General features: G+C 63.0%; 3 protein-coding genes across 6 annotated transcripts; 1 reads left to right on the top strand and 2 right to left on the bottom strand.

The window, feature by feature from the left end:
• Nucleotides 1-460: 460 nt before the first annotated feature.
• On the bottom strand, nt 461-8,244 carry LOC111160652 (NTPase KAP family P-loop domain containing 1). Of its 2 annotated transcripts, XM_022523887.1 has the most exons (5): nt 8,189-8,244; nt 7,278-7,395; nt 5,997-6,395; nt 3,662-3,793; nt 461-2,558 (listed from the first exon to the last, which is right to left on the bottom strand). In XM_022523887.1, exons 2-5 carry the CDS (start codon nt 7,375-7,377, stop codon nt 715-717), a joined length of 2,475 nt encoding a protein of 824 aa, XP_022379595.1. In that variant the 5' UTR covers nt 7,378-7,395; nt 8,189-8,244; the 3' UTR covers nt 461-714. The 2 variants fall into 2 exon arrangements, with proteins under 2 accessions (XP_022379595.1, XP_022379597.1); XM_022523889.1 differs by lacking the exons at nt 5,997-6,395; nt 8,189-8,244 and having other exon boundaries at nt 7,278-7,459.
• Nucleotides 7,464-21,151, bottom strand: LOC111160653 (trafficking protein particle complex 6A). Of its 3 annotated transcripts, XM_022523890.1 has the most exons (7): nt 20,627-20,745; nt 15,758-15,779; nt 12,839-12,906; nt 12,515-12,632; nt 11,719-11,802; nt 11,428-11,521; nt 7,464-10,648 (listed from the first exon to the last, which is right to left on the bottom strand). In XM_022523890.1, the coding sequence occupies exons 1-7, from the start codon at nt 20,728-20,730 to the stop codon at nt 10,617-10,619; spliced, it is 522 nt and encodes a 173-aa protein (XP_022379598.1). In that variant the 5' UTR covers nt 20,731-20,745; the 3' UTR covers nt 7,464-10,616. The 3 variants fall into 3 exon arrangements, with proteins under 3 accessions (XP_022379598.1, XP_022379600.1, XP_022379599.1); XM_022523892.1 differs by lacking the exons at nt 15,758-15,779; nt 20,627-20,745 and adding an exon at nt 21,112-21,151; XM_022523891.1 differs by lacking the exon at nt 15,758-15,779 and having other exon boundaries at nt 20,647-20,800.
• A 43-nt stretch (nt 21,152-21,194) lies between these two features.
• Nucleotides 21,195-23,801, top strand: LOC111160651 (biogenesis of lysosomal organelles complex 1 subunit 3). The gene is made up of 2 exons (XM_022523886.1): nt 21,195-21,285; nt 21,767-23,801. The coding sequence occupies exon 2, from the start codon at nt 21,776-21,778 to the stop codon at nt 22,373-22,375; it is 600 nt and encodes a 199-aa protein (XP_022379594.1). The 5' UTR covers nt 21,195-21,285; nt 21,767-21,775; the 3' UTR covers nt 22,376-23,801.
• Nucleotides 23,802-24,197: the final 396 nt, after the last annotated feature.

Here is a 24,197-nt window from a genome sequence, read left to right as displayed (position 1 = left end):
ATGCAGCTAAGCTGGCCGCCCCCACGGAAGTCACAGGCCAGCTCTCCGCCCTGGGTCCGCTTGGAGGCCATCCCTGGCCCGTGGAGCAGAGCTGTCAGTGAGCCCTAATTAATTCATCACACCAGACCGGAGCCACCCCTTGAGTGGAGCAACCTGCTGAGGTCACCGGGACACCACCCTCAGAAATGCCAGCTCCTGCCCTCCCTGCACTGGGGCAGGCCAGGGCGTGGGGACAAGGACCTAGATCCCCTGAGGCCTAGGCGCTCTCCATTGCCTGAGTCAACCCAGCACATCCGTCTTCCCCTGCCTCAGTGGCCTCACCCACCACCCCCGCAACGCCTCCTGCCACCGGGGAGGCCAGCAATGAGACCGCCTGCTAAGGCTGCCCGACTCCCTAGGGGTGACAGGGCTTGGCAGGATGGGGCAGGAAGCCCAGGACACGGAGACCAACAGGGGCTTTCACATCTCCATTTATTGCACTTGAACCCGGGGTTCTTCACTGGTCCTCTGGCGCTAGCTCTCCGATGCTGGCTCTGTTCGCTGCAACCACAAACAGCTCTCTGTGGCTCACAGGTTCACCCGGAGGGGGTGGGGGTGGCCACCACTGGCCTCCCTGCAGACCCCCTTGCCCCCTCTTCCGGGCAGATGGAGCAGCGGTTCCCTCCCGCTGCTCCTGGGGAACTCTTTCAAGGCCCACCTGGGCTGTAAGGGTTCTCAGGCCACAGGTCTTGGCTTGCCTCCATGCCCCTGGTCCCAGGGCTGGTGGGCTTCGCCAGCGTGCGCTGGCACATGCCCAGAGCCCTGACCTGACTGGAAGGCCCCGGGGGCATGGTTGGCCCCGGGGGCATGGTTGGCTCCGCCGGCATCGCGGGGGCCGTCGTGGGCCGGGGACTTGGGCGGGCTGGGCGGCTTGAGCGCACTGACCGCCCGGATGAGGCCCATGCGGCGGCGGATGGAGTGGTCCAGATTCACGGTGCAGCGCAGCAGGGTCTGTGCCTCGGCCACGGTGAAAGGGAAGTCGGAGCCCAGGAAGCGTTCGAAAAGCTCGGGGTCACCGTCCAAGTCCAGCACGTTCTGCAACGCCTTGGTCATGGAGTGCAGCTCGCGGCTGTTGTCGCAGAACACGTTCCAGAGGCGCGCTCTGGCCTCGGGCGCGCCCCCCGCCTGCTGCCGGTCCTCCAGGCACTGCAACACCCAGCTGAGGCGGCACGGCCACTGGTTGGCCAGCACGACCCAAGCCACGGCCTGTCGCGGCGTGGGGCCCGCGAAGTCCCCGTCCTGCTGCTGCAGCAGGCGCACGGTGATGGGCACGGTGTTGACGATGCGCCGCATGGACACCACGTTGTCGGGCACGTACTCATAGAGGCAGTCGCGCTCGTCGTGCAGGCAGAAGAGCGCCTCCTGGATGCGGCGCGCAGCCTGGGCGTCTATGCGGCTCTGCGCGCGCTCGCTAGCCGCCTGCGTCTCCACGGCCAGGAGCTGCGCGCCCTCGCCGCGGCCGCCCCTGCCACCCCCGCCGCCCCCCGCGCCGCCCGGCCGCAGCTTGCGCGTCATCTCGCGGTAGAGCAGGTCGTCGCGGCTCTGCACAGCGTCGTGCAGGAACTGCAGCTTGGTGCGGCGGCCCATGATGGGCACGGAGAAGGGCAGCGTGACGGTGCGGTTGAGGAAGAGGTAGCCGTTGTCCGCCGTGCCCTTCATGGAGCCGGCGCTCTCGAGGCACGCGGCCAGGATGCTGGGGTCCACCACCAGGATGAAGATGAAGGGCGCGTGGCTGTCGGACAGCAGCGTGTTGATGGCGTTGAGCACGCCCACCACGCGCTCCGGGTAGCACGTGTCCAGCCCGGTGACCTCGAGCACGACGCGCAGCCGCCGCCGCTGGTAGATCTCCAGGAAGCACAGGAAGTCCGTGAGCAGCTCCACCTCCTTCTTCACCTCGCACATGAAGCCCAGCTGGCTGCCGAACTTCTCGCGCGACACAAGCCGCTCGATCTTCTTGCGCTGGCTCACGAACAGGTGCTTGCCCACCGAGTACACGGCCATGAGCAGCCCCGAGCCCGACAGCGTGGTGGCCGCGCCGCCGAACACCCGCAGCAGGCTGCCGCCGGCGGCGCCATGGCTCGGGGCGCGGGCGCCCACCGACAGGTAGAGCAGGCCCACGCCGAGGCTGAGCGCCGCCAGCAGCGCCAGCAGCGCCAGGCACACGCGGCGCCGGCAGTGCCACTCGCGCTGGCAGAAGCCCGGCGTGGCGGCCGGCTTGTTGCCCAGCACCGAGTACACGCTGAAGGGCAGCGCGCCGTAGTGGTGGCGGATGCCCTCGCACAGCGTGGTCACCAGGCCAGCCCACAGCTTGTCCGTGCCCGCGTACTGCCAGGCGCTGAAGCGGATGAAGAGGAACTTGACGTTCTTGCGGCGCAGGTGCAGCTCGGTGATGACAGGCTGCAGGAACACCAGGTACCAGAGCAGCCGCGGGAAGCCCCAGCCGCGCACGGGCCGCGGCTGCCACCGCACGCGCCGCAGCTCCTCTGCCTCCCGCTGGGCCGCCTCCTGCTGCATCAGCGCTGCGGGGAGGGAAGGGGGGGGGTTAGGGCGCGCGCGGCACGGAGCGACCGGCGGGGCGGCGCGGGGCCGGGCCGGCACGGAAGCTCCGGCGGCGGCGGCGGGGGAAGGGGCAGGTCTGGGGGCGGGCCCGAGGTCCGAGGTGGGCAAAAGCAGTGCTCCGGGAGGAGAAAGGACCGAAGGGGTGAGGGAGGAAGCCTCAAAGGAAGGAAAGCATGCGTGCGAGGGGCTGAGGAAGCGAAAGGCTGGGCAGCAGAGTCTGCTGCCCAGATCAGCCTGTGTCTGATCTTCCTGGCTTAATGCTCCTCCTCCTCCTCCAGGAAGCCCTCCCTGATCCCCAGGCTGGGTCAGGTGCCTCCTGGGCTCCCCCACCCAGTGGGTCATCACTCTCTGGGGCCAGGTTTGTCTTCCTCTCTGGCCTGTGAGGCCAGGAAGGGCAGGGCTCTTGGTCATCCTGTGTACTCTGGGCACCAAGGAAGGGTTGGGGAATGTCTGAAGGATGGATCACGAGAGGCTGGGGCAGGGTCCATCTGCTATTGAGTGAATGAATGAATGGAAACGCCTAGCACTGGAGGAGGAGGTCCAGAATGCTGTTTGCTTTTGCCTTATAACCGGGAGTTTTGTCCCGGGACGCTGTTTATCGCTCTGTGACAACACAGGAGCAGATGGAGGCTTGTTTGGTAGGTGCTCTGGCCACAGTCGGGGCTGGGGTCTGAGCAAAGCTTAAACCAGGTCCGAGCTGCTCTGGACCCTGGCCACCTTTCGGCCCGTGTGATGGGTTAACCTCTACCTGCTGGGGCTCCTGTGGGCACCGGGCCCTGGGCCAGTGCTGAAAAGATGTGGGTCTGGGTGATTCCTTGGCATGGATCTGGCAGGGGAGGGGATGGGACTGTTGCCCAGGAGGCCAGAGAGGAAATGAGCAGTGACATGGAGACAGAGGCTGTGGGCATCAGGAGGAACCTGGTTAAAACTGACTTACAGGCATCTGGACTGGGACCCAGCTGGCCTCGGGAGTGAGCAGGACTGGGGGTAGCCTGAAGCTGGGCAGGAACCAGGGCCTCCGTTTCCCTTACTCCCACTTCCCCCAGTACACACAGAGCCTCACCAGTGATCTTGTCCAGCATCATGTGCAGGCGGCAGCCAAAGGGGGCGTAGAAACCCACGGTCACAGGGACAGGCACGTGGCAGAGTGTCTTGGCCAGACAGCTGCAGTAGACATCATCTTCTGTCAGGATATCTGAGGGCCAGGTTGGGGAAGGGGGAAGGAGGGGAAACTGAGTCAGCGAGGCTGGCCAAGCACCACCCTCCTCCCGCCCGCCCGCCACAGAGCCCACCCTCAGCCCCTCCCTCCGCCGGTACCCCTCTGCCTGCAGACGGAGGTTTCTGGGGCAGTAGCCACGCAACTCCCTTCTCTGGGGTCTGATGTGTCCCTCTGAGCACCCCAGGAGGAGCTGACCCCAGATCCACCAGGTCAAGGCTGGGAGGCTAGACTGCCCACTGACCCCCAGCACAGAGAGGCCCAAGGGATTTGGGCTGATCGGGCCGGCCCTAGGTCACTAGGTTCAGCCTCCAACCCATGGTTCCCCTGGAAATTTCCCATGGGCCTCTCTTGGGACTTGAAGCCCTCAGATGCTTAAAGTGCCTCTTGGCACGCCCCAGAAGTTTCTCGTGTCAGTTCCTGCCTGCGTTGCTAGCCTGACTCCAGGGCAGACAACCCCGGCTCCTCTCTGCTTCCTGTCCATCCCTCGGCCCTGACCTCACTCCCTCTCTATAACCCCATGCCGACTGCCTCTCATCCGCCCCGAGCCCAGGCAGACCCGCCTCTTGGGCCTGGCTATGCCCCCTTTTCTGCATGAGCCCCGAGAGCCTCAGTCCTTCCCTATGAAGAGGAGGTACAGAGACACCAGGCAGCATGGATGCCAAAGGGTCAGGCCTGGGGTGGGCCCTTGGTCAGTGCCATGGTCTGGAATGACTGTTTAGGGAGCAAATTCAAGTTGAAGTCCTTGTACCACGCACCAAGCCTCACAGTGTCCACTCGGCTGAGGACATCCTGCCCCCTCCCCGGGGGCCCCCCACCAAATGCTACTTCTTTGAATGGAATTGGGGCACCAAAAAGGAAGGGCTCAGCTCTGGGCAGCCCTGGGCCAGCCTCCTGGTTCGTGTTGGGGATAATACACCTGACATCCCCAGGGGCCTGGGGGGCTGGGGGATCCCTCCCTCCTGGAGGGTCAGGGCCTGGCCTGGAGGCACGGAGGGCAGCAGGAGGGCCCAGCAAGATCGGCCAAGTGGGGGTGGCCCCTGGGCAGCTCTGACCCCACTCTTCCTGGTGGCTGGGTGACCTCACCTCACTGGGGCTCTGCTTCTGCATCTAAAATGGACAGCGGAGCCCAGAGCCTGCAGGGATGAGGGGCCACCTGACCTGGAGCCCGAGTCCCTGTTCAACGGTTGCTCTCCTTTCAAGGCAGACCTGGAAACCAGCCATGTGGCCCCACGCCCCGCTACTAGCACCTCCCCCCACAACTCCTGCTTCCCATGCTCCACACTCCTGTTAGATCCCATGCCAGCTCACGTTCCTCGTGGCTCCCACTTACCCCAGGGCCCAAAGCCCCAGCCCTCACAAGGGTCCCCGGGGTACGGCCCCATCTGGCCCTCCCCACACGCGGACCTTTTCACGGTCCCGGTCCCAGGAGCAGGCCCATCCTGCCGCGACTTTGCTCAAATGTTGCCCTAACGGCAGCTTGCCTGATCGGTGACCCGATGTAATTTGCAAACCCTGTCATGCCCTTACCTCTGCTGCTGTTTGCCCCCAGCGTAGTTATCACTGGGTGACACACTAAAATTCTGGCTTCCTGCACCCACCTCCCCGCAGCGCTCTGTGGAGACAGCAGGTGCTGCCCTGCTCCCTGCAGTCCCCAGCACCCCCCCCCCACACGTCCAATACCTAGTCACGGGACAGATAGATGGATGAATGAGTGAGTGAGTGAGTGAGTAAAGAGATCCCTCGCCCTTGCCACATCGTTCTTTCCAGCCCCTAGGCCACTCCCCCACCGCTGCCCCTCTCTCCCATCCCCGAGCTGGCCAGCAAGCTTGCTGCTGTCACCCACCCTGCCCCAAGTCCTCTCTGGTCCCCTGGACTGGGGGTTCAGGGCGGGGCGGACCAGGCAGAGAGAAAGCAGAGTCAGGCTGTCAGCAGAGGGAAACAGCCTGGGCCCGGACCCACCCGCTAGCCCAGGACGAGGCACCAGGGACACACCTGGCCTGGCAGCTTTGGACAGGTAAAGCAACAGGTGAAACAGAGGCAGCTGCCCAGGGGGCCCAGAGTCAAGGGCAAGCACCCTCCCAGACAGGGAGCAGAGCGAGGAGGGCAGGCCGAGGGGCCAGAGGCCCGGGCGGGTAGAGAGGCAGCGGGGACAGAGCCCAGGGGAAGGCTGGGTGAGCACCAGAGCTGTAGGTGAAGGGGCCACAGGCCGCGGGGGCAGGCGGGGGGGGGGGGGGGGGGTGTCTGCTGGGCTCCAGGAGGGTGCCAGCTGCAGAGCGTGGGGCCGGGCCGCTGCTGGCCATGGCAGGTGCCGCGGGGGGCGAGATGGTGGGCTCAGGGGGCAGCTGGGGGGCGTTGGCCGGCTGCCTGGAGGCCGCAGCGGTTGCAGGTGGCCCCTTCCGGGCCCCTGGACCGGAGCAGAGCCGCTGCCGCAGGGGGCTGGGAGGCAGGCCCTGGCGGCAGCCGCTGACACCCCCCCGGTGGCTGTGGTAGGCCAGCTGCCAGCACACCTGTGGGGGCAGCCGACAGGGCCCGTGGGCGCGAAGGGCCGCTGGGTCATGGCACCACTGGTGACGGCATCCTGGAAGGAAGGAAGTGGGGGTGACTGGGCCTGGGTCCCTGACCCCTGGGGGGCACTGGCAGGAACCAGGTCCGAGGCTTCAAGGGGAGGCTGGGGCTGGTCCCTCCACAGAGGCCCCAGAGAAATCAGAGAAAATGAGGAGATATGGGTTGGGGGGCAGTCTCTGTGCTCTGTTGGGGCTGCAGAGGAGAGGGGCAGAGGCCTGGGCTTAGCCAGGTGAGGGGCTGGAGTGGGAAAAATGCCTTGGAGTCCTTGAGGGGGGTGTCCCTCCAGTTGGGGGCGGGCAGAAAGGAACCCATCAGGAACTGGCCTGGTAGGTCCAGAGGAGTCTGGGGTGATGGGAGGTGGCCATGGAGAGGGGACAGGGTGGGGACTGAAGGGGGTGGGCCTCGTACCCAGAATTGGGCAAGGCTGGTGGGAAGGAGGGGCTTCCCTGGGAGGCGGGGACCTCAAGAGGCTGAACTGGCCCCATGGGAGGTAACTGTCAGCACCCCTCACCCCCCCAGTAGGAGCACCTGTGGTCACCACCCCCTGGAAACTGTCCCCCCACTCATACACACTCAGCAGTGGGGGGAGCTTGCTCTCTCTCCACACCCCCCCCAGGTTGGGGTGAAGCCCTCACAGGCCCCGCGATTTGGGGTAGGGGCATCTTACCCATGCGGCGACGGGGAGGCTAGGCTGGGTGGGCCCCCTGCTGACATTCCCATCTGGGGTCACACGTGCGGGCTCCCTGGGGCCTGCACGCCCCCCACCACGACCCCTTTATGTGGGGAGTGCCGGGAGCTCCTCTCGCCTGGGGCCTGAGGTTCCCTTTCTGCTCGACCATCCCCTCAGCAGCCCCCCACTCACAGGCCACACTCCCTGCAAGGACTGAAACCCTACCTTTTTGCTGCCCCAACTCTGGGTCCAAGAAGTAGCCCTCAGTGGGGGTCCGAAGGGGCAGGGCGCCCTTGGCGAAGCGGACGGTGTAGTGTTTGTGCATGGCAGCGGCGGCGGGCACCTGCTCCAGGGGAGGGTGAGGGTGGACTCAGTGCCCCGCACGGGTGCCGGCCGGATAGAGCCCACCCCCGGGATGTGACCTGGGACAGGTGAGAGACCCCGTCCCTGATGTTGGGGTCCTGGGTCACCAGGTGGGGTGGCGGTGCTCTTCAGAGTAAAAGTGAGTGGCCAGGACCCCCAGCGCAGCTAGATGGGGGAGAACGGAGAAGGGTTATGGGGGTGCTGGGGGGCTAATTCAGGGTGTGTGAGATTTCCCAGGTGGGTGATTGGGTGTTTGAGAGCCCCTGGGAGTTTCCAAGAGGCCTGGACAATGGAGGTGCCAAGCAGATGTGGGGAAACACAGGGAGCCCAGGGGTGGTGGAGTAAACTTAGGGGACCACTAGGTATTGGGGGGTGCACTGTGGGAGGTGTGGGCTGGCGCCGCAGGACAGGACGCGTAACCAGCGCGGGGAGAGCAGGGAGACCCCGAGCCGCCACCATCGCCACCGAGTGACTGAAATTTCGGGGCTGGTGCATTTAGGGCCTGAACGAGGGCGGGAGTGGGGAGGGGAATTCCGGGGGGGAACACATTCAATCAGGATGGGGCACATGGGGTAGAGCCTTAGCAGACTCAGGGCGAGACAGGGCGCACGGGCTGAAACTGTGAAGAGTCGAAAGCAGAAGCGAGAGAAGGATGCTGGGGGAGGGGGGAGGCAAGCGACGCTGAGGGGCAGAGGAAAGGTGAGGAGTTGGGGCTCAGTGAGGGTTGGGGCCCCCTGCCCGCCCACCCCTCGCCCAGGGTCCCCCGGACCTACCTGATGGCAGCCTCTTGGCCCCAGCTCCCCGCCGGCCCTGCTGAGCTGCTGCGCCAGCCTCACCGGCACAGGCCCCACTGGAGAGAGGCCCCGCTGGTGCCAGCCGCCCGACCGGTTTGCCCGCCCTGTCCCCGCCCCGTCCCCATCGTCCCTGGAGCGTCTGCCCTGCCTGCTCGCACTCAGCTCTCGAGGACTGGGGGCTGCCCCCTGGGCATGGTACCACAGGTAAAGGAGGGAGGTGGCCAGCCGGCAGGGGGCATGTGTCCTCAGACTCTACCCCTGGGGCCACGGGACTTGGGGGCAGTGGCGGGGCGGGGGGCTGGGGGGAAGCCGGCACAGGGATTAAGAGTCCAGGGCTGAAAGAGGAAAACAATCCTGGGTTCGAATGCCAGTTCCTCCAGGGCCCAGCTGTGTGACTTCAAGCAAGTGACTTCACCTCTCTGAGCCCCAGCTTCCTCATTGCTGAGTGGCCAGGGACAACCACTGTCCTGTAGTTGTCAGGAGGAGTCCGCTGAGCACAGCACCAGGCACTTAGGAACGCCCGCAGCTAACGTGCGCTGGCACGGACTGACCCATTTACCGGGCGGCTCTAGATGCTTCTCCTAGGAGGACGCTGGCATGCGGGTGAAGGCTTACCAGGGACTGCACATGGTTTATGCACCTGCCCCCTAGTTAGCCCCTTCCTCACCACACCCCGGCAGGGTGGCTGTGATGCCCCTTACAGATGAGGAAACTGAGGTTCCCAAGAGCTGAAGTTCCTTGTCTCAGTCCCGTGGAGGCACAGCGGGCGTTCTGGAAGCTGGGGTTTGTGCAGCGGGCGCGTGAGGCCCTGGATGCCCCGCAGATTGTTCTCAGAGCACTGAGAGCAGGGGCAGGGCTAAGTAAGAGGGTCTTTCCATTGTGCGTGGGGTGTGGGGTCTGCTCTCCAGACCCGTGTCCCTTCAGTTGCTGGCACGACGGGGGGAACAGGCACTGCCAGGGGAGCTGGGTGAGCTGGTGGGGATGGGACAGGCTACCACCAAAGAGCGCCCGGGACAAGAGAAAAGGGACCCCATCAGGGCCAGCAGGATGTCCCTCTAGGGGTCTGGGTGACTAGACCCTGCCCCCTGCAGCCAGAGCCAAGCATCCTTCCGTCTGCTGGGGGCCAGTCCCGTCTCTCCTCCCCAGGTCTTCAAGCTGCTTCACCTGGGAAGGTTTCCTCCCTGCCCTCCCCCAGCTGGGAACTCTGCCCACCCCCTCCCACCCTGCAGCAGTCCCGCCAAGCGGGGCGCAGGACTAGTATGTCTGAGTGAGGGCTGAGTGTGTGGGGGAAACTCCAGGACGAGCCCAGAGCTTCCTGAGGGCAGGAGAGTGCCGACCCTCTGCGCCCCCGTCCACCTGCCCACAGTTTAGCCGAATGACCAGTTCATCGGGGAAACGTCTGCCAGGCTCTGTACTGGGCAGAGAGACCCGGAGGGACCCAAGAAGTGCGTTGGAACCTAAGGAAACACACAGGGCAGGAAGAAGCTGTCTAAGGGGACCCCCCCTCGGGGGCTGTGGGCGCAGAGAGGGGTGGTGGTCAGCAGAGGTCGAGGGGGGTAACTGGGTGCCTCAGAGGGGGCAGGAGTCTGGGGAGTGGGGGGAGGGCAGCAAATGTGGGGTGCAGCTTTCTGGGCTGGGGCCAGACGGGCTGTCTTCACAGGACTCGAGGTATGGGGAGCCCGCACCCACCGGTGGGGTTTTAAGCAAGGAGATTCTTTCTCCCAGGGTGTCTGGCCCATGTCCCCCTCTCTGTTGGTTCTGGTAGCCCCAGGCCTGCCCCTGCCCACGCTCTGGGTGGCCTCAGCCCCGCTCCCCAGGAAGAGGGCCAGGACGGCCCCAGACTTGTTGAGGCAGGCAGGGCTGCCGGGGCCACCCTCCCCCACCAGCGGTGCAGGGCAGGAGGTGGAGCACCAGGGCTTAGGCAGACCTAACGGCAAGGGGCCTGCAAGGGACGGGAATAAGGGGTGGGGAGCCATGCAGGGGGCTCTGCCCCCCCAACCCCTGCAGGACCTGTGAAAGTCACTTCACAGATGCCCCTCCCCCGCAGCACTCAGGGTGACCCCCCCCACCTTCACTTCACATCTGGTTCCACACACAGAACCTTTACTGGACAGCTGCCATGCAGAGCAAGGGGCCCAACGTAGGGATCCCTTCACACTGGCCCCAACTTGGGCCACCTCGTTCCCAGGACACCCCGACCTCTCTGTGATACCCGCCTGGGGAGCACATGTGATACCCTAGAGTGGTTGGCCCCCTGCACCATCCCCCCTCCCACTTGTCCATCACCCCTAGAGCCCGGGGTCCCCAGCGCGAGCCCTCTGGCCACCCCCAAAGGTGGGGCTCCGAGGTCCCCGGGCCAGCGGGGGCTGTGAGGCTCAGCGGGGTGGGCTGCAGGCGGGGGCGCTCCTCAGGTTTTCTGGATCACCACCTGGAACTTACCTGGAAGAGAAGGGCGGGCTTCAGCTCAAGGCTGGGATGTGGGGGACTAGGCAGAGAGCACGGCTCAGAGCGGCTCAGAGCTGCGCCTCCCGGCCCCGCACCAGCAGACTGGGTGGCCTTGCGCTGGGCCTCGGGGTGGTCCAAGGGGTTGCTGCTCCCCGCCCACCTGGCCCGCATCCTATCACCGTGTGGGTGCTGAGAAGCAGGAAGGTCAAGCATGCAGGCTGCTGGGGAGGGGCCCGGCTTCCGGGGCACAGTGCTGCTCAGGTCCTGCCCACTTGGCCTCAGGTCCCCCGCCCTGAGTTGGCCAGGGGGACCAGCAGAGGAACAGACACCTCAGGGCGGGGGTGTGTGTGTGGGGAAGAGCAGAGGGCAGGATGGTCCGAGGGAGGTATGAAGCTTCAGCTAGTCCGATGGAGGCGCCTGGGGGTCAGGAGGACACCCCGCCAGGCCGGCTGCAATCCACGGGCCCTGACTGCCCTTTGGGGACCCCCAGCGAGCATCAAGCAGGCTGACTTCCGTCATGTCCACCCAGAATAACGTTCACAACCACTAGACCAGCTTTTCGTCCTTTGGAGGTTCTCTGCTCCAGGGCTGCTACACCTAGGGAAGTAGGCTGGGGGTGCAGAGGGGGCATCACAGGGCCAAGGGTGCAGATGGGCTGACTTAAGCTCTCAGCAGCCTGGCCCCGCCTCCCAGAGCCGGGGGAGCAGGGAGAGGAAAGTTCCAGAGCCCCACTTCACCGGAAGGACAGGGAGGGCCCCTCCCCGATGACTCACAGGTGGGCAGGGATGCCACGGAGGCGGTGACCAGGCTCTTGATGCCCAGGGTGCTGAGGGTGCCTCGCAGAAGGCCGCAGGTGAAGGTCAAGAACTGGGGACGGGGTTGGGGGGACACGTTACCCAGGGAAGCGGGGAGGCCAACACCCAGGCCGGGGCTCCACGGTGGGGGCAGCTCCTCCCTGGGGTCCTGGGCCATGGGCCAGCCCCTCGGCCTGAGGAGAGGCCCACTTTCGCGGGGGAGGGGTGCTGAGGAAATAGGGGGAGGTCAAGTCCAAGTGCCTTCCCTACCTTGGGTGCTTCCTCCAGATACTGCAGGCCCGAGGCCATCCGGATGAGGAGGGGGAAGCTGTTATCCTGTAGGACGTAGGTCCCCTGGGGACAGAGAAGAACCCAGTGAGGGTTGGGGTTGCCTGTGCATTTGTACTGGGGGACAGAAGGTCAGGACCCAGAGCCCCTTGCCCCGTGGGGCTGCGGTCTGGAAGGACCCGGGCCTCCGAACCCATCATCGTGGGCCTCATCCTTCCAAGCTCCAGAAGGGCCCAGGGGCTTCCTGAGCTGGGCCAGGGATCCCCCCATGGGGTGTGTGGGTCTTGCCCTCTAGCAGCCTGAATTCTGGAGGAAACAGCGGACCAGGACCTTCCTCCCGGGACTGGGGCTTCAGGGAGAATCTGCAGGCCGGGCCTGGCGCAGCGCAGGCACCTAGAGGGGACTCGGACCAGCTTGAGACCCACTGTCATGCCTGGAGAGATGCTGCCAACCACGGAGGAGCCTACTTGCTGCCCCTCCTGGGAGGCTTGTGGACATTCTGGAAACAGCTGTGACCACCCCCACCCCCCACATTGCAGCCTCCTGGGTTCCCTCAGAAGACTGGGCAGAGGTCCTGAGAGGGGTGGTGTTGCCAATCAGGAAACCTGGCTCTTGCCAGTGGGCTCAGGGCAGCCTGCCACTCCCACTCACACCCCCCCCCACCTGCCAGTGACTGCCGGCCTGTTGTGCCCTCCCTCGGGGGGCTCTCCTCCTGCCTCCTCTCGGTGTCAGGTTCCACCAGCAGTCGAGAAGCTGGGCCCGGGCGCGCGCAGCACACCTGGTGATTGGTACGGAGGCTGTCCATCTGCTTTTGGAACACGGCCACCCACAGGTCTTTGCACAGGAACTTGAGGACGTCCAGCTCCTCCCTGAAGGCCAGCGTCTCCTGGGGCAGCCTGGAGGGCAGGGGCAGCTGCTTGGGCCCGGCCGATGCTGTGGGGCCAGGAGGGGCCGGGATGGGGAGCCCAGGGTGAGGAAGAGGGAGGAAGCCCAGCCGGGGTCCCCTCTGGAGCAACACCACCCTCACCACCCAGGCCCAGGAAGGGACTCGACCTCCGCTCCTGCCTGCCTCTGGCCAAGGGCAGCAGGCGCCGGCTCTCACCTCTCTCCCAGGGCCTGGCCCACACGGAAGCCCATGCCCTCTAGGACACACAGGCTCATCTTCTGTCCCTAAAAGGTCAGGGAAGAGAGGCTCAGGGGCCCGTGGCCACCTCCACCCGGGAGCCACCCGGGATAGCAGCCGCAGAGGGTCCTCTAAGACCAGTGTGCCCACCCCTGCCCGCTCGGGGCTGAGGAGAGCCAGGAGGGAGCGCCTTCCAGGGCAGGTCCAGGCCTTCGGATGCCTTCAGTCCCTCAAAATGCCCCCGCAGATGCCATTAGCTCTAGAGACCAGAGCCCCCTTGCCTCAGGAAAAATGGGGGTGTTCCCAGTCACAGCCTCAGCATGCTTGTCACTGAGAACACCCGCCACTTATCAGAGCATCTCCAGTCCTCAGAGCACCCTGTGGGTAGGCGGCCCACCAGTCACCCCGGGCCAGGGCTCCAGGTGACCCGCGAAGGGGCCTGTATGGCTGCAGGCACGCGGCCGCAGCAAGGAGCCATAGGGCGGGGCACAGCCCCCCTGGCCCGGCCAGCAAGAAGCTCTCAAAATTGATTGTGATTGTCATGCCTGAACACATCCGCCAGGAACCCTGGGAGGGCCCCACAGGGGCTCGGGCCAGGAGATGCGCCCTCGGTGCTCAGGGAAGGCAGGCCAGGGGCCCACAGGAGGAGGGGACAGCAGGCGGGCTGTAGGTAGTGTCCGGGCACCCGTGAGGGCTGATGGCAAGCCCCAAGGAGAGTAGTCGTGTGTGTATTTCCTCTGGGTGTCCTGAAGAGGACGGAGCGGGGAGGCATCAGAACCACCAGGACAGCACAGGGAGGGAAGCATCCTGCTCCTCAAAGGGCCGCGGGGGGGGGGGGGGGGGGGGGGGGGCAGCAGTCCCCAGGCCTGAGCCCTTCTGGGTCAGACATGCCATTAGCACAGCCATGCCAGTGGTGGACAGGATCTGTCCAGCTAGATCCAGCTCTGAGACGCTGTCCTGGCCTCCTCAGCAGGCCTCGAGGGCCTTCCGGGACCCAGCTGTCCCTCTGCTGCCCTCTGCCCTGCCCCCAGGGACAGCCTCCCTTAGTCCAAGAGAGGTACCTCTCCGCTCACTCACAGGGCCCTGTCCCAACACCCGGAGGCTGCCCTTCTCCCCTCCTCTGGCCCAGGTTAGGTCCCCTGTCCCCATCCTGGGCCGTCTGTGGAGGGGGACCCAGCTCTGTGGGGACCCAGGCTGGCCGTCCACCGTCAGTGGTGGCCTCGGCATGCAGGGGCCACTCAGCAGCCCAACAAAGTGACAAGTGGGGATTCGAGCATGCACCGGCACCAGCTGCTTTGTACATACCTCTGGTTTAATCTGAACCACACTGTAAGGGAGGTCATAGTTCACACCTGGAAACCTGGGCTTGGAGGAGCTTGGTGACAGGCACCTGAGGCTACCTTGCACCTTTTAAACCCAGGCAGGGCTGGCTCCCAAACCTAGATGGGCAGGGGCCAGGGGGTGGCCAGGACGACACCCCTGGCTGGAGGCCAGGGCTGTGGCCCACCTCGGGAGGAAGTGCTGGGAGTACGGAGGCCCAAGCAGAGGTTGCCTGTGTCCTCGAGCAAGGTGGCCCTCTTCTCGGCCAGGCTTCCCAGCTCCTAGGCCCTTGCCCGCCATTCCGTGCTCCTCCTGTGGGGACCGGACCTGGTGAGGACACAGCTTCCTGCTGGCTTCCTGCCAGCCCTCTGGTCCCTTGCTGGCACGCCTCTGGCATGAGAGACAGTGAGGGGGACATGGGCCCTGTGCCCCTGCCTCCTCCCTGGGACAGAGAGGACAGTGTTAGCCATGCTGCCTCCCTCCCAGTGTCCTCGTGAGCATTAAATGTGGGCCAAGTGCTCCCAGCTGGGCTCAGCAAATGTTTCTGTCCCTGTCACTCACCGCCTCTGCATCTGTCAATCTCAGTGACCAGCCTGGGGTGGGAGGAAAGCCCCAGGAAGGAGGGGCTCTGTCCCGTGGGCTGACTTATTCAGCACCCAGAATGCTGCCTGCCACGCCCTCAGCCAGCCTTCTCTGCCAGGTGGCAGGGTGGCCGCACTCCCGTGTCCCCTCCCTTCTGGAGGTGAGCACCTCAAAGAGGCAGGCCCAGCCTCCTCTCTGAGCAAGCACATCTGCGTCCTTGAGGACTGCCTGGCACGTGGAGACTCTCATTCATTCCACAGACATTTCCTGGTGGCCCCCAGGGGCTGGCCACTGTGCCTGAGGTGTGTGTGGGGGGTGACAGGTGCCCAGGTGATGGGAACAGGGCAGTGCAGAGTGGGGCAGAGCCAGCTCCCCCAGGAGGGGGTCCCTGGGGTGCCTCTCAGAGGAGGGGGCAGGGAAGGGGAGGGAACGCCCAGCAGAGGCTGTGTACCAAGGCAAGGAGGCAGGGAGAGGGATGGGGGTGCGGCTCTGGCCTTGAGGGTGGGAGACAGCGTTGACAGATGGGGATGGGGGTGGGGGGGTTGCAGACCAGGCGGGGGGGGCGCTGTGGGAGAGGGCACACCATTCTGCCCCAACCACGTGGGAACTAATGGTGTTAGTGGCTTCAGCCCAGGTGGGGACATCGCCAGGAGAAAAGCCCCAGTCTGAATGCTCCTGGGGTGGGGGGGCGGGCAAAGCGGGAAGGGGGTGGGGTGGCATCGCAAGCCCGGGTCGCAGCCAGGACAGCAGCCCTCAGCAGACAGCCCAGGACTCAGCAGGGTCCTCAGTCGGGCCAGGGAGCTCCAGGGGTGGGGGGCGGTCTGGAAAGGTTTCCTTTCGGTGAACTTCAGACTGCCTGGGTTCAAGGGCCGGCTCCGCTGCTTACTGACCTTGGGCAAGCTATCTCATGGCCCCGAGCCTCAGTTTCCCCATGTGTGAAATGGGTCTGATGGCAGGCCCTACCTCACAAAGGTGGTGTGACCCACACTGGGCAACAGTCGTGGCACCGCCGGACTCTGGCCACGTAAGGGCCAGGGCAGTAGGTGCTGAACTGGAAAGATCCAGGCGATGGGGACGAACAGAAGAAAAGGGAGGGGCGGAGGATGAGCAGGTGACAGGGGAAAGGGTGGAGGAGGAAGGGAGGGGAAGCCCCAAGGCTCTATCCCCGCCTGCCTCCCCCAGTCCCTACAAAAGCTCTTCAGGGATTAGAGGCTTATCATTCTCACGAAGCCTGGGCGGGACTCTCCTCCTCCCTGCCCAGCCCAGAGCCAGAGCCAGAGCCAGAGCCGTTCTGGGCTCCCACCACCCTCCCTCCCAACATCAAATGAGTTTGCACAACAGCCCACTGAAAGGAAACAAGATGCAGGAACAGAGGGAAGCCCCTTCCAGAAGGCCCTCCTAGCGGCCCCCCAGCTGGGAGGAACCGGCAGCCACAGGGGCAGCCCTGGGAAATGGGATGTACAGTAGTGAAAATAACAAAGGGAGTGGACAGACAGACACATCTGTAAGGGGGATGAAGCCTCCCAGGCTGTCACACTGGCACAGAAGTTCTAAGTCCTATGGAAGGGACCCAGGCCATCCAATGCTCATCCGAGGGCCAAGAAGACGCGTTGGAATCGTGTGGAAGAAGGATCACAGAGACAGTAAGAGAAGAGGGTGCTCCCTGTAGGGAGGCCCAAGCCCTGAGGAGGAGGAGGAGGAGGAGGACGATGACGACAACGACAAGGAAACAAGCAAACTGAGCCCTGGGCTCGCAAAGAGCATCCAGGACTGGGGGTGGGCGGCGTGCCAGGCTCCTTCCGGTCTCTTCCACTGCCCTGGCCCTCAGTGATCAGTGCAGGCCCAGCTGGGGGGCCTGCGGGACGAGCTGCCTGGGCTCCTGCCTTAAGAGGAGCATGGGTAGAGGGCACGTCCTCACTTCCCCAGGCGCATGGCCCCAGAAGCGTGGAGAGTGAATGAGTAAGAATGAGCATGCCGCCCACCCTGTGGGCCTGGACTCACCTCCTGCATCCACCCAGGTGGTCCCAGACACCCCCAGGTCCTGCCTTCTCCCCCCCCAACACTCCTAAAGCACCCCCAGACTTGATTCCTCCCACCCCAGGCTGAGCACCTGCCTGGGCCCCAGGCCCCTGCCGCAGCCTGCCTGCCGCATGTCCCTTCAGGCTCATTCGCGTGGCCTGGGAAGCCGTTCTGGAAAGTAGGGCTGCACCCCGCGGCCCTCAGCTTAAACCTTCCATGGCTCCTCTAGGGACAAAGCCTGAGCTCCCATGGCTAGCTCCCTGGCCTCAAGTGCACGGCGCCCTCTCCAGGGCTCTGTCCTGGGGATCCACTCTGCCAGGACTGGGACGGGGGGGGGGGGGGGGGGGGCGGTCCTCTGGCTCTTGATGAGGCCGGGGGCTGCACCTGACAGCTGCCCAGGCTGGCACAGGCACCAGCTGGGCTTGGGTCGGGGAAGGTTCGGCCCCAGCAGGTCTGCTCCCGGGCTGCCTGCCAGAGCTCCCGGTCATAGCTGACTGACACTCTCTGCTCTGCAGAGGAATGAACTCCTCCGGTTTCCTTATCTTTAAAGCTGCTGAGGTGGAGAAACCACTGCCCGCTCCTCCCTGGGGTTTTCCTGCTGAGATAACAGAGTCTCTTTGACCTCCTGACTCCTCTGGCTAGTCTTGCCCTCCACCTGTAACCGTCCAGAAAAATCCTTTCAGCAGCCACAGATGACCACCAGGCAGGACATGGAAATCTCCAAGACTCCTGGGCATGTGTGTCTGGGGACAGAGGAACAAGCCACCATGCCTGTGCTCAAGGAACTTGGCAGCTGGTGGGGGGGGGGTAGACTGGAAGCCACAGGCAAGCTTCAGAGCCCGAAGCCTGCATCCTGATGTTCCCCTCGGATTCTCGCCCCTGCCCCCCACCCCTGCAGGGAAGGACACCCTCTGTAAAATGGGACAGTAGTGTCTACCTTGCAAGTCCGTTCTGAGGACTAAATCCAACAGAATACGGTGCTGGGGACACCAGAAGTACCCAACAAGGAGGCCTGCATTCGGTTCAGACAGGAGACCTGTTGGACCAAAGAGAAGGAACAGAAAGAGGAAGAGAGAGGAGGGACCAGGAGTGGAAGAGACAGGGCTAAGCAAACAGCAGTTCTCTCTCTCTCTCTTTTTTTAAAAAGATTTTATTTATTTATTTGACAGACAGAGATCACAAGTAGGCAAAGAGGCAGGGAGAGAGAGAGGAGGAAGCAGGCTCCCTGCTGAGCAGAGAGCCCAATGTGGGGCTCGATCCCAGGACCCTGGGATCATGACCATGACCTAAGCTGAAGGCAGATACTCAACCGACTGAGCCACCCGGGAGCCCTAAACAGCAGTGCTCCTGATATGGCCCTGAAAATGGGGCTCCCAGGTGGCAGGCACGTGGGGGGAGCTGCTGCGGACCTCGCCCCTGGCTGCACCCCGGAAGCACTGGGGGGAGCTCTGGGGCAGGACCCCAGCATGGGACTCCCAGGGGCAGCTGGGTCCTGGGCCCGTTTGTATGCTTTGAAAGCCCATGGTGAGCACTGCTGAGTAACGTGGCACTTCCCACACTTGCTTGACCACAGAAACCCATTAAAATGCTCCCGGAGAGTGCCAGGGAAGGGGCCCAAGTTTACAACGCGGGCTTTGGAGGTGGGAGGCCTGGTTGCATTCCTGACTCTGCCACTTGAGAGCCAGCACTCCTGTCCATCAAAGCCTCGGTTTCTCAAGCTTTGAAGCCTACAAAGCGGGGAGGATTGTGCTGACCTCTGTGGGTCAGGAGGAAGATCAAATGAAAATCGGGAGTGGGAAGCCCAGGAGCGTGCACAGGAAACATTCATTTGTGGTAGGCACTCTTATCGTCACAAACCCCACCCCAAGCCTTCCAACAAAGGGGGTTGCGTCCACTTCAACAAACCCATGCTGAGGACCTACTGTGTGCACAAGACCTACTGTGTGGTGATCAATGCAGACCTTGTCCGAGCCTACACAGTGCACGGTCTGGATGGTGGGGGGAGGACGGATGTGAATCGAAGGCTCATGTGGACCCATAATTTAGATACATACTTGGGCATGATAGGGCTGCCAAGGACACATGGGAAGGGGCTGTAAGAACGTCCCAAGGACACCTGATTTGAGCTGGGGCCTCCGGGAAGGCTTCCCCAAGGAAGCCTTTGAGCCAAGGTCCAAAGGATTAATCCATGTGAATGCAGTGAAGATACAGCAGGTGAAATGAGCTGAGGGAGAAGGGAGGAGGCTGGTACAGGGGCAAAGAGGGGCCTGGACTCCAGGGCAGGGGTGGGGAGAAGTGGCACACACGTTTTAAGAGAATGGGCAGGGCCCGCTTGGGGGCTGCTGGTGAGGGAGAAAAGGCTGATGTCGGGGATACCAGAGTTTCTGGCTTGAAAATCAGGCTGGATGGGGTACCTCAACACTGCAAACCAGCACCCCCCCAACACACATGCCAATGGGCACTCCCTATCCCATGCTCTATCTTTCTCATGGCATTTCCTCAACATACTAGACTTTATTCATTTATCTTAGTGCCACCCCACCCCCCGCAACTCCAGGAGGGCCGGGAGTTTTGTAGGTTTCACTGAGGAATTCCCAGAGCCTCCCACAGGGCCTGACACTTGGTAAGTTAGAGACAAAGTGTGCGGAAGGAATGAATGAACTGGAAACTGTTGAGAACCAACACCCTCCTTGGGGCTCCTAAACCAAAAAATCTAAGCGAGGTAAAATGTCCTGCATATGGATGACGATGATCATGCTAAGAATAATAACGAAAATAAAACTCATCACGGCGATCACTTCTCAAGCACCTTACTCTCTCCCCCACCCTTTCTTTTTGGTAACAGATTTTGTAACAGGAGCTCCCAGGTTCTGGGGGCGGATTAGGTGCTTTGACATCACCCTAAGGGCTTTAAAGTTTGAGTCATTTTATTCCACAGAAGAACCAACTTCCGAAATGCCAAGCACGCTACTACCTCCGGGCTTTGCACCTGTTGTTCCTTTCCTTCTGGAATGTGCTCCACTCACCCCCCACCCTGCCTTAACCACAGGGCTAACTTCCTACAGTCTGTTCCTTGAAAGGCTTTCCTCCACCATCCCTATTCTTTTCATGACTCTACGGAAGTTTGTTTTTGTTTTGTTTTGTTTTTTTCAGATTTTACTTATTTACTTGAAAGAGAGTGAGTGAGAGCACAAGCAGAGAGCACAAGCATACCCAGGAGCGGCAGAGGGGGAAGTAGGCTGCCCGCTGAGCAGCGAACCCAAAGTGGGAATTGACTCCAGGACCCTGGGATCATGACCTGAGCCAAAGGCAGAGGCGTGATGGACTGAACCACCCAGGCGCTCCTCTATGAAAGTTTTCTCTAGGGAACTTCTCACTAGGTAGTGGCGTATTTTTGTTTGACTCCCCTATAAGTTTCGCAAGGACAGGGAAACAGTGCCTGGAATACAATAGGCGCCTAATAAGTGTTTGTTGGAAGAGTACATGTCCCTCTCTGAGGCTGAGGTGCTGTTATAATGCCCATTTAATAATGAGGAAACTGAGGCACGCAGGGGATTGAGTCACTGGCTCCCACACCTAGTTAGTGGAGCAGGCGGGATTCAACCCAGGCAGTAAGTCTTTGGTACACGTCCAACAGTAGTAATTATTATAATTACTGCCTGCTGACTCTGTGCTAGGCCTTGAGGTAAGCTTTAGCCGGAGATGCCTCGCTCGCTTCATGGAGGAGCGAGCCTGCGCCCAGCGAGGCAGGGGCGGGGGCGGGGCTCGACCCGGGCCGTTGACCCGCCCTCGGCGCTCCCCAGGGCCTCGATCCGCGCTTTCCGCCGCGGCCCGCGTCTCCTCCCCCCCCGGGGCCCGGCGCTCACCCCAGGGCCAGGGTCCGAGTGGTGCGCCCACAGCTCCGCCACCATCTCGGTATGCAGAAACTCGAACAGCGCCGCGTCCGCCATGCGCCGGCCTCGCGCCCAACGACCGTCCAGCGCTTCGCGCTCTCATTGGCCTGGCTGGGCAAGCCCCGCCTCCTGCACCAGGTGCGAGCCCGCCCACCCCCGCCTCCATTGGTGTTTCAAGCTAGCCCCGCCTACCGGGCTCACATGGTGCGCGCGTGAACCCGAGAGGCTTAGAAGGAGGGCCTCTTTTCATTGGCCACACGTGACAGCATCTCCGCCCTTCTCCTTCGTCTCCCGTCTATTTCCGGGTTGCCGAGCGTTTCCATTGGCCGAATCGCTGGTAACCTGAGACGAACCTCGCTTTTCAAAATTTCTATTCGCCCACTCGCCGAGCAGCAGAATCTGGAAGCACCCGCCCAGATGGTTTCCTATTGGTCCTACCTATACTCACGTGACTCTTCACTTCCCCACCCCCCCAACCACACAGCTGGTTTTGGGGGTTTGCTTTCCTGGAGCGGTTCACGTGTTTGGCCGCCATGGCCGCTCCTAATTCGGTAGAGACAGCGCGCTTCGGCTTCGCTGCGGATCCTGCAGGCTCGGAGCTTCGGTAACCAGGTAAGGTGTTCGGTGATACCGCGCCCCCGCGCCCCCGCGCCCCCACTCGTGCACCCTCCCCGGAGTCCAGCGGGGCTGTCACCCTTCCTATGACCCTGGCGCTGGTCCCTGAGCAGCTGGGGAGCCCGTGTGCTTCCGGATCTGACCCGGGCTCGGAGGAAGGTGTGGAGGGTGTGGCCTCTGCTAGGAGGCAGAATCGGAAAGAGCTGGGGTTGGGCTTCTGGGAGCTCCGGCCTCGGAGCCTGCATCTGTCTGGTCCTCAGTTTCCCCGTCAGTGCACAGAAAGGGTGGCGGGTCCATTATGTCTGGCAGCAGGGATGATGAGCCCGTTTGCAGAAGAGGAAGCTGGGGCCCAGGCAGGGAACGCAGATGGCCCCAAAGCGTTCGGCCAGTCAGTGAAGGGGTTGGGAATCCGGAACCTGCGCCTTTTAACCACCGCCAGACGCCTCTCATGCGGTCCCTTCGCCCCTCTTCTCCCTAGTTCGGCGCCATGGCGTCCCAGGGTCGTCGGCGGAGGCCGCCGCGGAGGCCCGAGACGGTAGTGCCGGGGGAGGCGGCCGAGACGGACTCGGAGCTCTCTGCGTCCTCGTCGGAGGAGGAGCTGTACCTGGGTCCCTCGGGCCCGACGCGTGGCCGCCCCACGGGGCTGCGGGTGGCCGGGGAAGCCGCGGAAACCGACTCGGACTCGGAGCCGGAGCCGACCGCCGCGCCGGGGGACCTGCCTGCGCTGGTGGTGCAGCGGGATACGGCCGGGGAGGCTTGGGGCGCGGAGGAGACCCCGGCGCCGGCCCCTGCGCGCTCGCTGCTGCAGCTCCGGCTGGCCGAAAGCCAGGCGCGGCTGGATCACGACGTGGCGGCCGCGGTGAGCGGCGTGTACCGTCGCGCTGGCCGCGACGTGGCCGCCCTGGCCAGTAGGCTCGCGGCCGCCCAGGCGGCAGGGTTGGCGGCGGCCCACAGCGTGCGCCTGGCTCGGGGAGACCTCTGCGCGCTGGCCGAGCGGCTGGACATCGTGGCCGGCTGCCGCCTGCTGCCCGATATCCGCGGCGTTCCGGGGACCGAACCTGAGCAAGACCCGGGACAGAGGGCCTAGCGGGAAGCCACTACCCGCCTGACACTGCGCCCTGGGGGTAGTCCTCAAGGCCTCTGGGACCTGGTCCTGTACCCTGTGTAGCTCCCCTGCGCATCTTGCTGTCACCCTCCAGGCGAGCCTCGCCCCCTGGATAATGCCGCGTGGTTGGGGGTACGGGATGGGAGTGGTAATATTGTGCGGTTCTACCCTGACTTTAGCATCTGGTTCCAACCCCCAGCCCCCGGCCCTGTCTGTTCCCTGGTTCCAAGCCTGTCCCTGAGGCTTGGCTCCAGCCCCTGGTAACCAGTAGTTCTTGATCTTTCTGCGTCGTGGGGTCTCACCTCTCTTTGTGCTCTGCCTTTCTTGACTTTGGGTTCTACTCAGGGGCCGGTTCTTGCTTCCCGCAGGAGCCCCAGAATCTGGTGCATCCTCCTTCACTCCCTTGGCTCTGCCTCTGGTCCTAGATGCACCTCTGAAATTTTGTACCCTCCTACTCCCCCCCGCCTCCACTGGCTGGGCCTTGGCCCACGTTCCATCTCCTGGTCCTGGTTCTGCTGTCTCCTCGCTTGCAGTCCCTGGGCTTAGTTCCTCTCCTGGGCCCCATCCCCTTTCCTGAGCCCAGCTGTAGCTTTAGGATCAGTTTTGTGTCTTTTGCCTTCCTCCTTCTGCTTATACTACGTACCGGATGATGAGCTTTACAGACACCCACCCATGGTTTCCTTCATCCGGTGGAAGGTGAGGCCCCTTCCTGACCCAAGGGAGTCCTCCCAATTTTCCAGGCCCAAGAGAGCACCTTCAGCAGTCCCACTAGACCAAGTTGTTATGTCGTCCCCACCCTCCTAGCCAAGGTGGCATTTTGTGTCCAAGTTCTAGATGCAACATGGGTCTCCTCTTGACTCTCCGGGCTGGCAGTGGCACTCAGGGCCTGATGGATCTTCTTGGTGCTTTCTGACCCCGATTGGCAGATAAGGACCACACACACAAAGTGTCTGTTCCCAAGGTTGGCGGCTGGAGGCTACAGGGACTTGGATTTCTGGCTCAGCTCAGGGTCTGGGGTTAGCAGACTCTCTGCCCTTTCTTCTGTCCCCAGCCCTGGCCCCTAAGTCCCATTCACATTTATCTGCCTCCCGCACTTTGTAATCCCAACCCAAAGCTGAGATCTGAGCCCCGCCCCCATAGAGAAGTAAAGAAGGGTGCTCTATGCCGTCTCATTAAAACTCAAAACACTTACTGCTATGGAGAATTTGTCTTGTCTCCCCACCTAAGCGGGGTAGGTTTGTTGAAGATTTCTCTGAGAATGGGGGCCCTGGGAGATCTCTCCTACCGGGCCTATTAAAGGTAAGGCTTTAGCCAGGAAATCGGGACCCCCTAGTTTTTTTTTGCCTGGGTTCTGCATTTACTCACATTCTGTTAACTCAGCACACAGTTACCGAGCATTTGCTCTGCGCCTTGTCCTGTGCTAGGCACTGGGTGGGGGGGGGGGGGCAGCAGCCAGCCCAGGCCCTCACAGAGCTTACAGCCCACTGGGGGAGACAGACATTAATAAAATAGTCTCCTAAATAAATGGGTAGTTTTCATAATTGCAGTGTACACTTGAGCTGTGATTTTTCTGGCACCATGTTGGGTGCCCTGAAGAGTTGTGTGAGGGCAGAGCCGAGATCTCTCTGACCTTGTCTGGGCAGATGGGGGGAGGACACGTGGCTTTGCCAAGGAAGTGATGCGTGAGTTTGAGCTGAGCCCTGATGCTGTAAACAGGTGAAACTGGGTTGAGTGGAGAAGAGTTTCCAGGGAGGGGGAAGGGGGGGACAGCATGTGCAAAGCCCCTGAGTCAGAAGGGAGCATA

This window comes from Enhydra lutris, unplaced genomic scaffold (assembly GCF_002288905.1).
Source record: "Enhydra lutris kenyoni isolate GAN:26980312 unplaced genomic scaffold, ASM228890v2 scaffoldscaffold77, whole genome shotgun sequence".
In the NCBI taxonomy this organism is placed as follows: Eukaryota; Metazoa; Chordata; class Mammalia; order Carnivora; family Mustelidae; genus Enhydra; species Enhydra lutris.
Note: the sequence above shows the minus strand (reverse complement) of the source record. Positions and strands in the feature narration are given on the sequence as shown.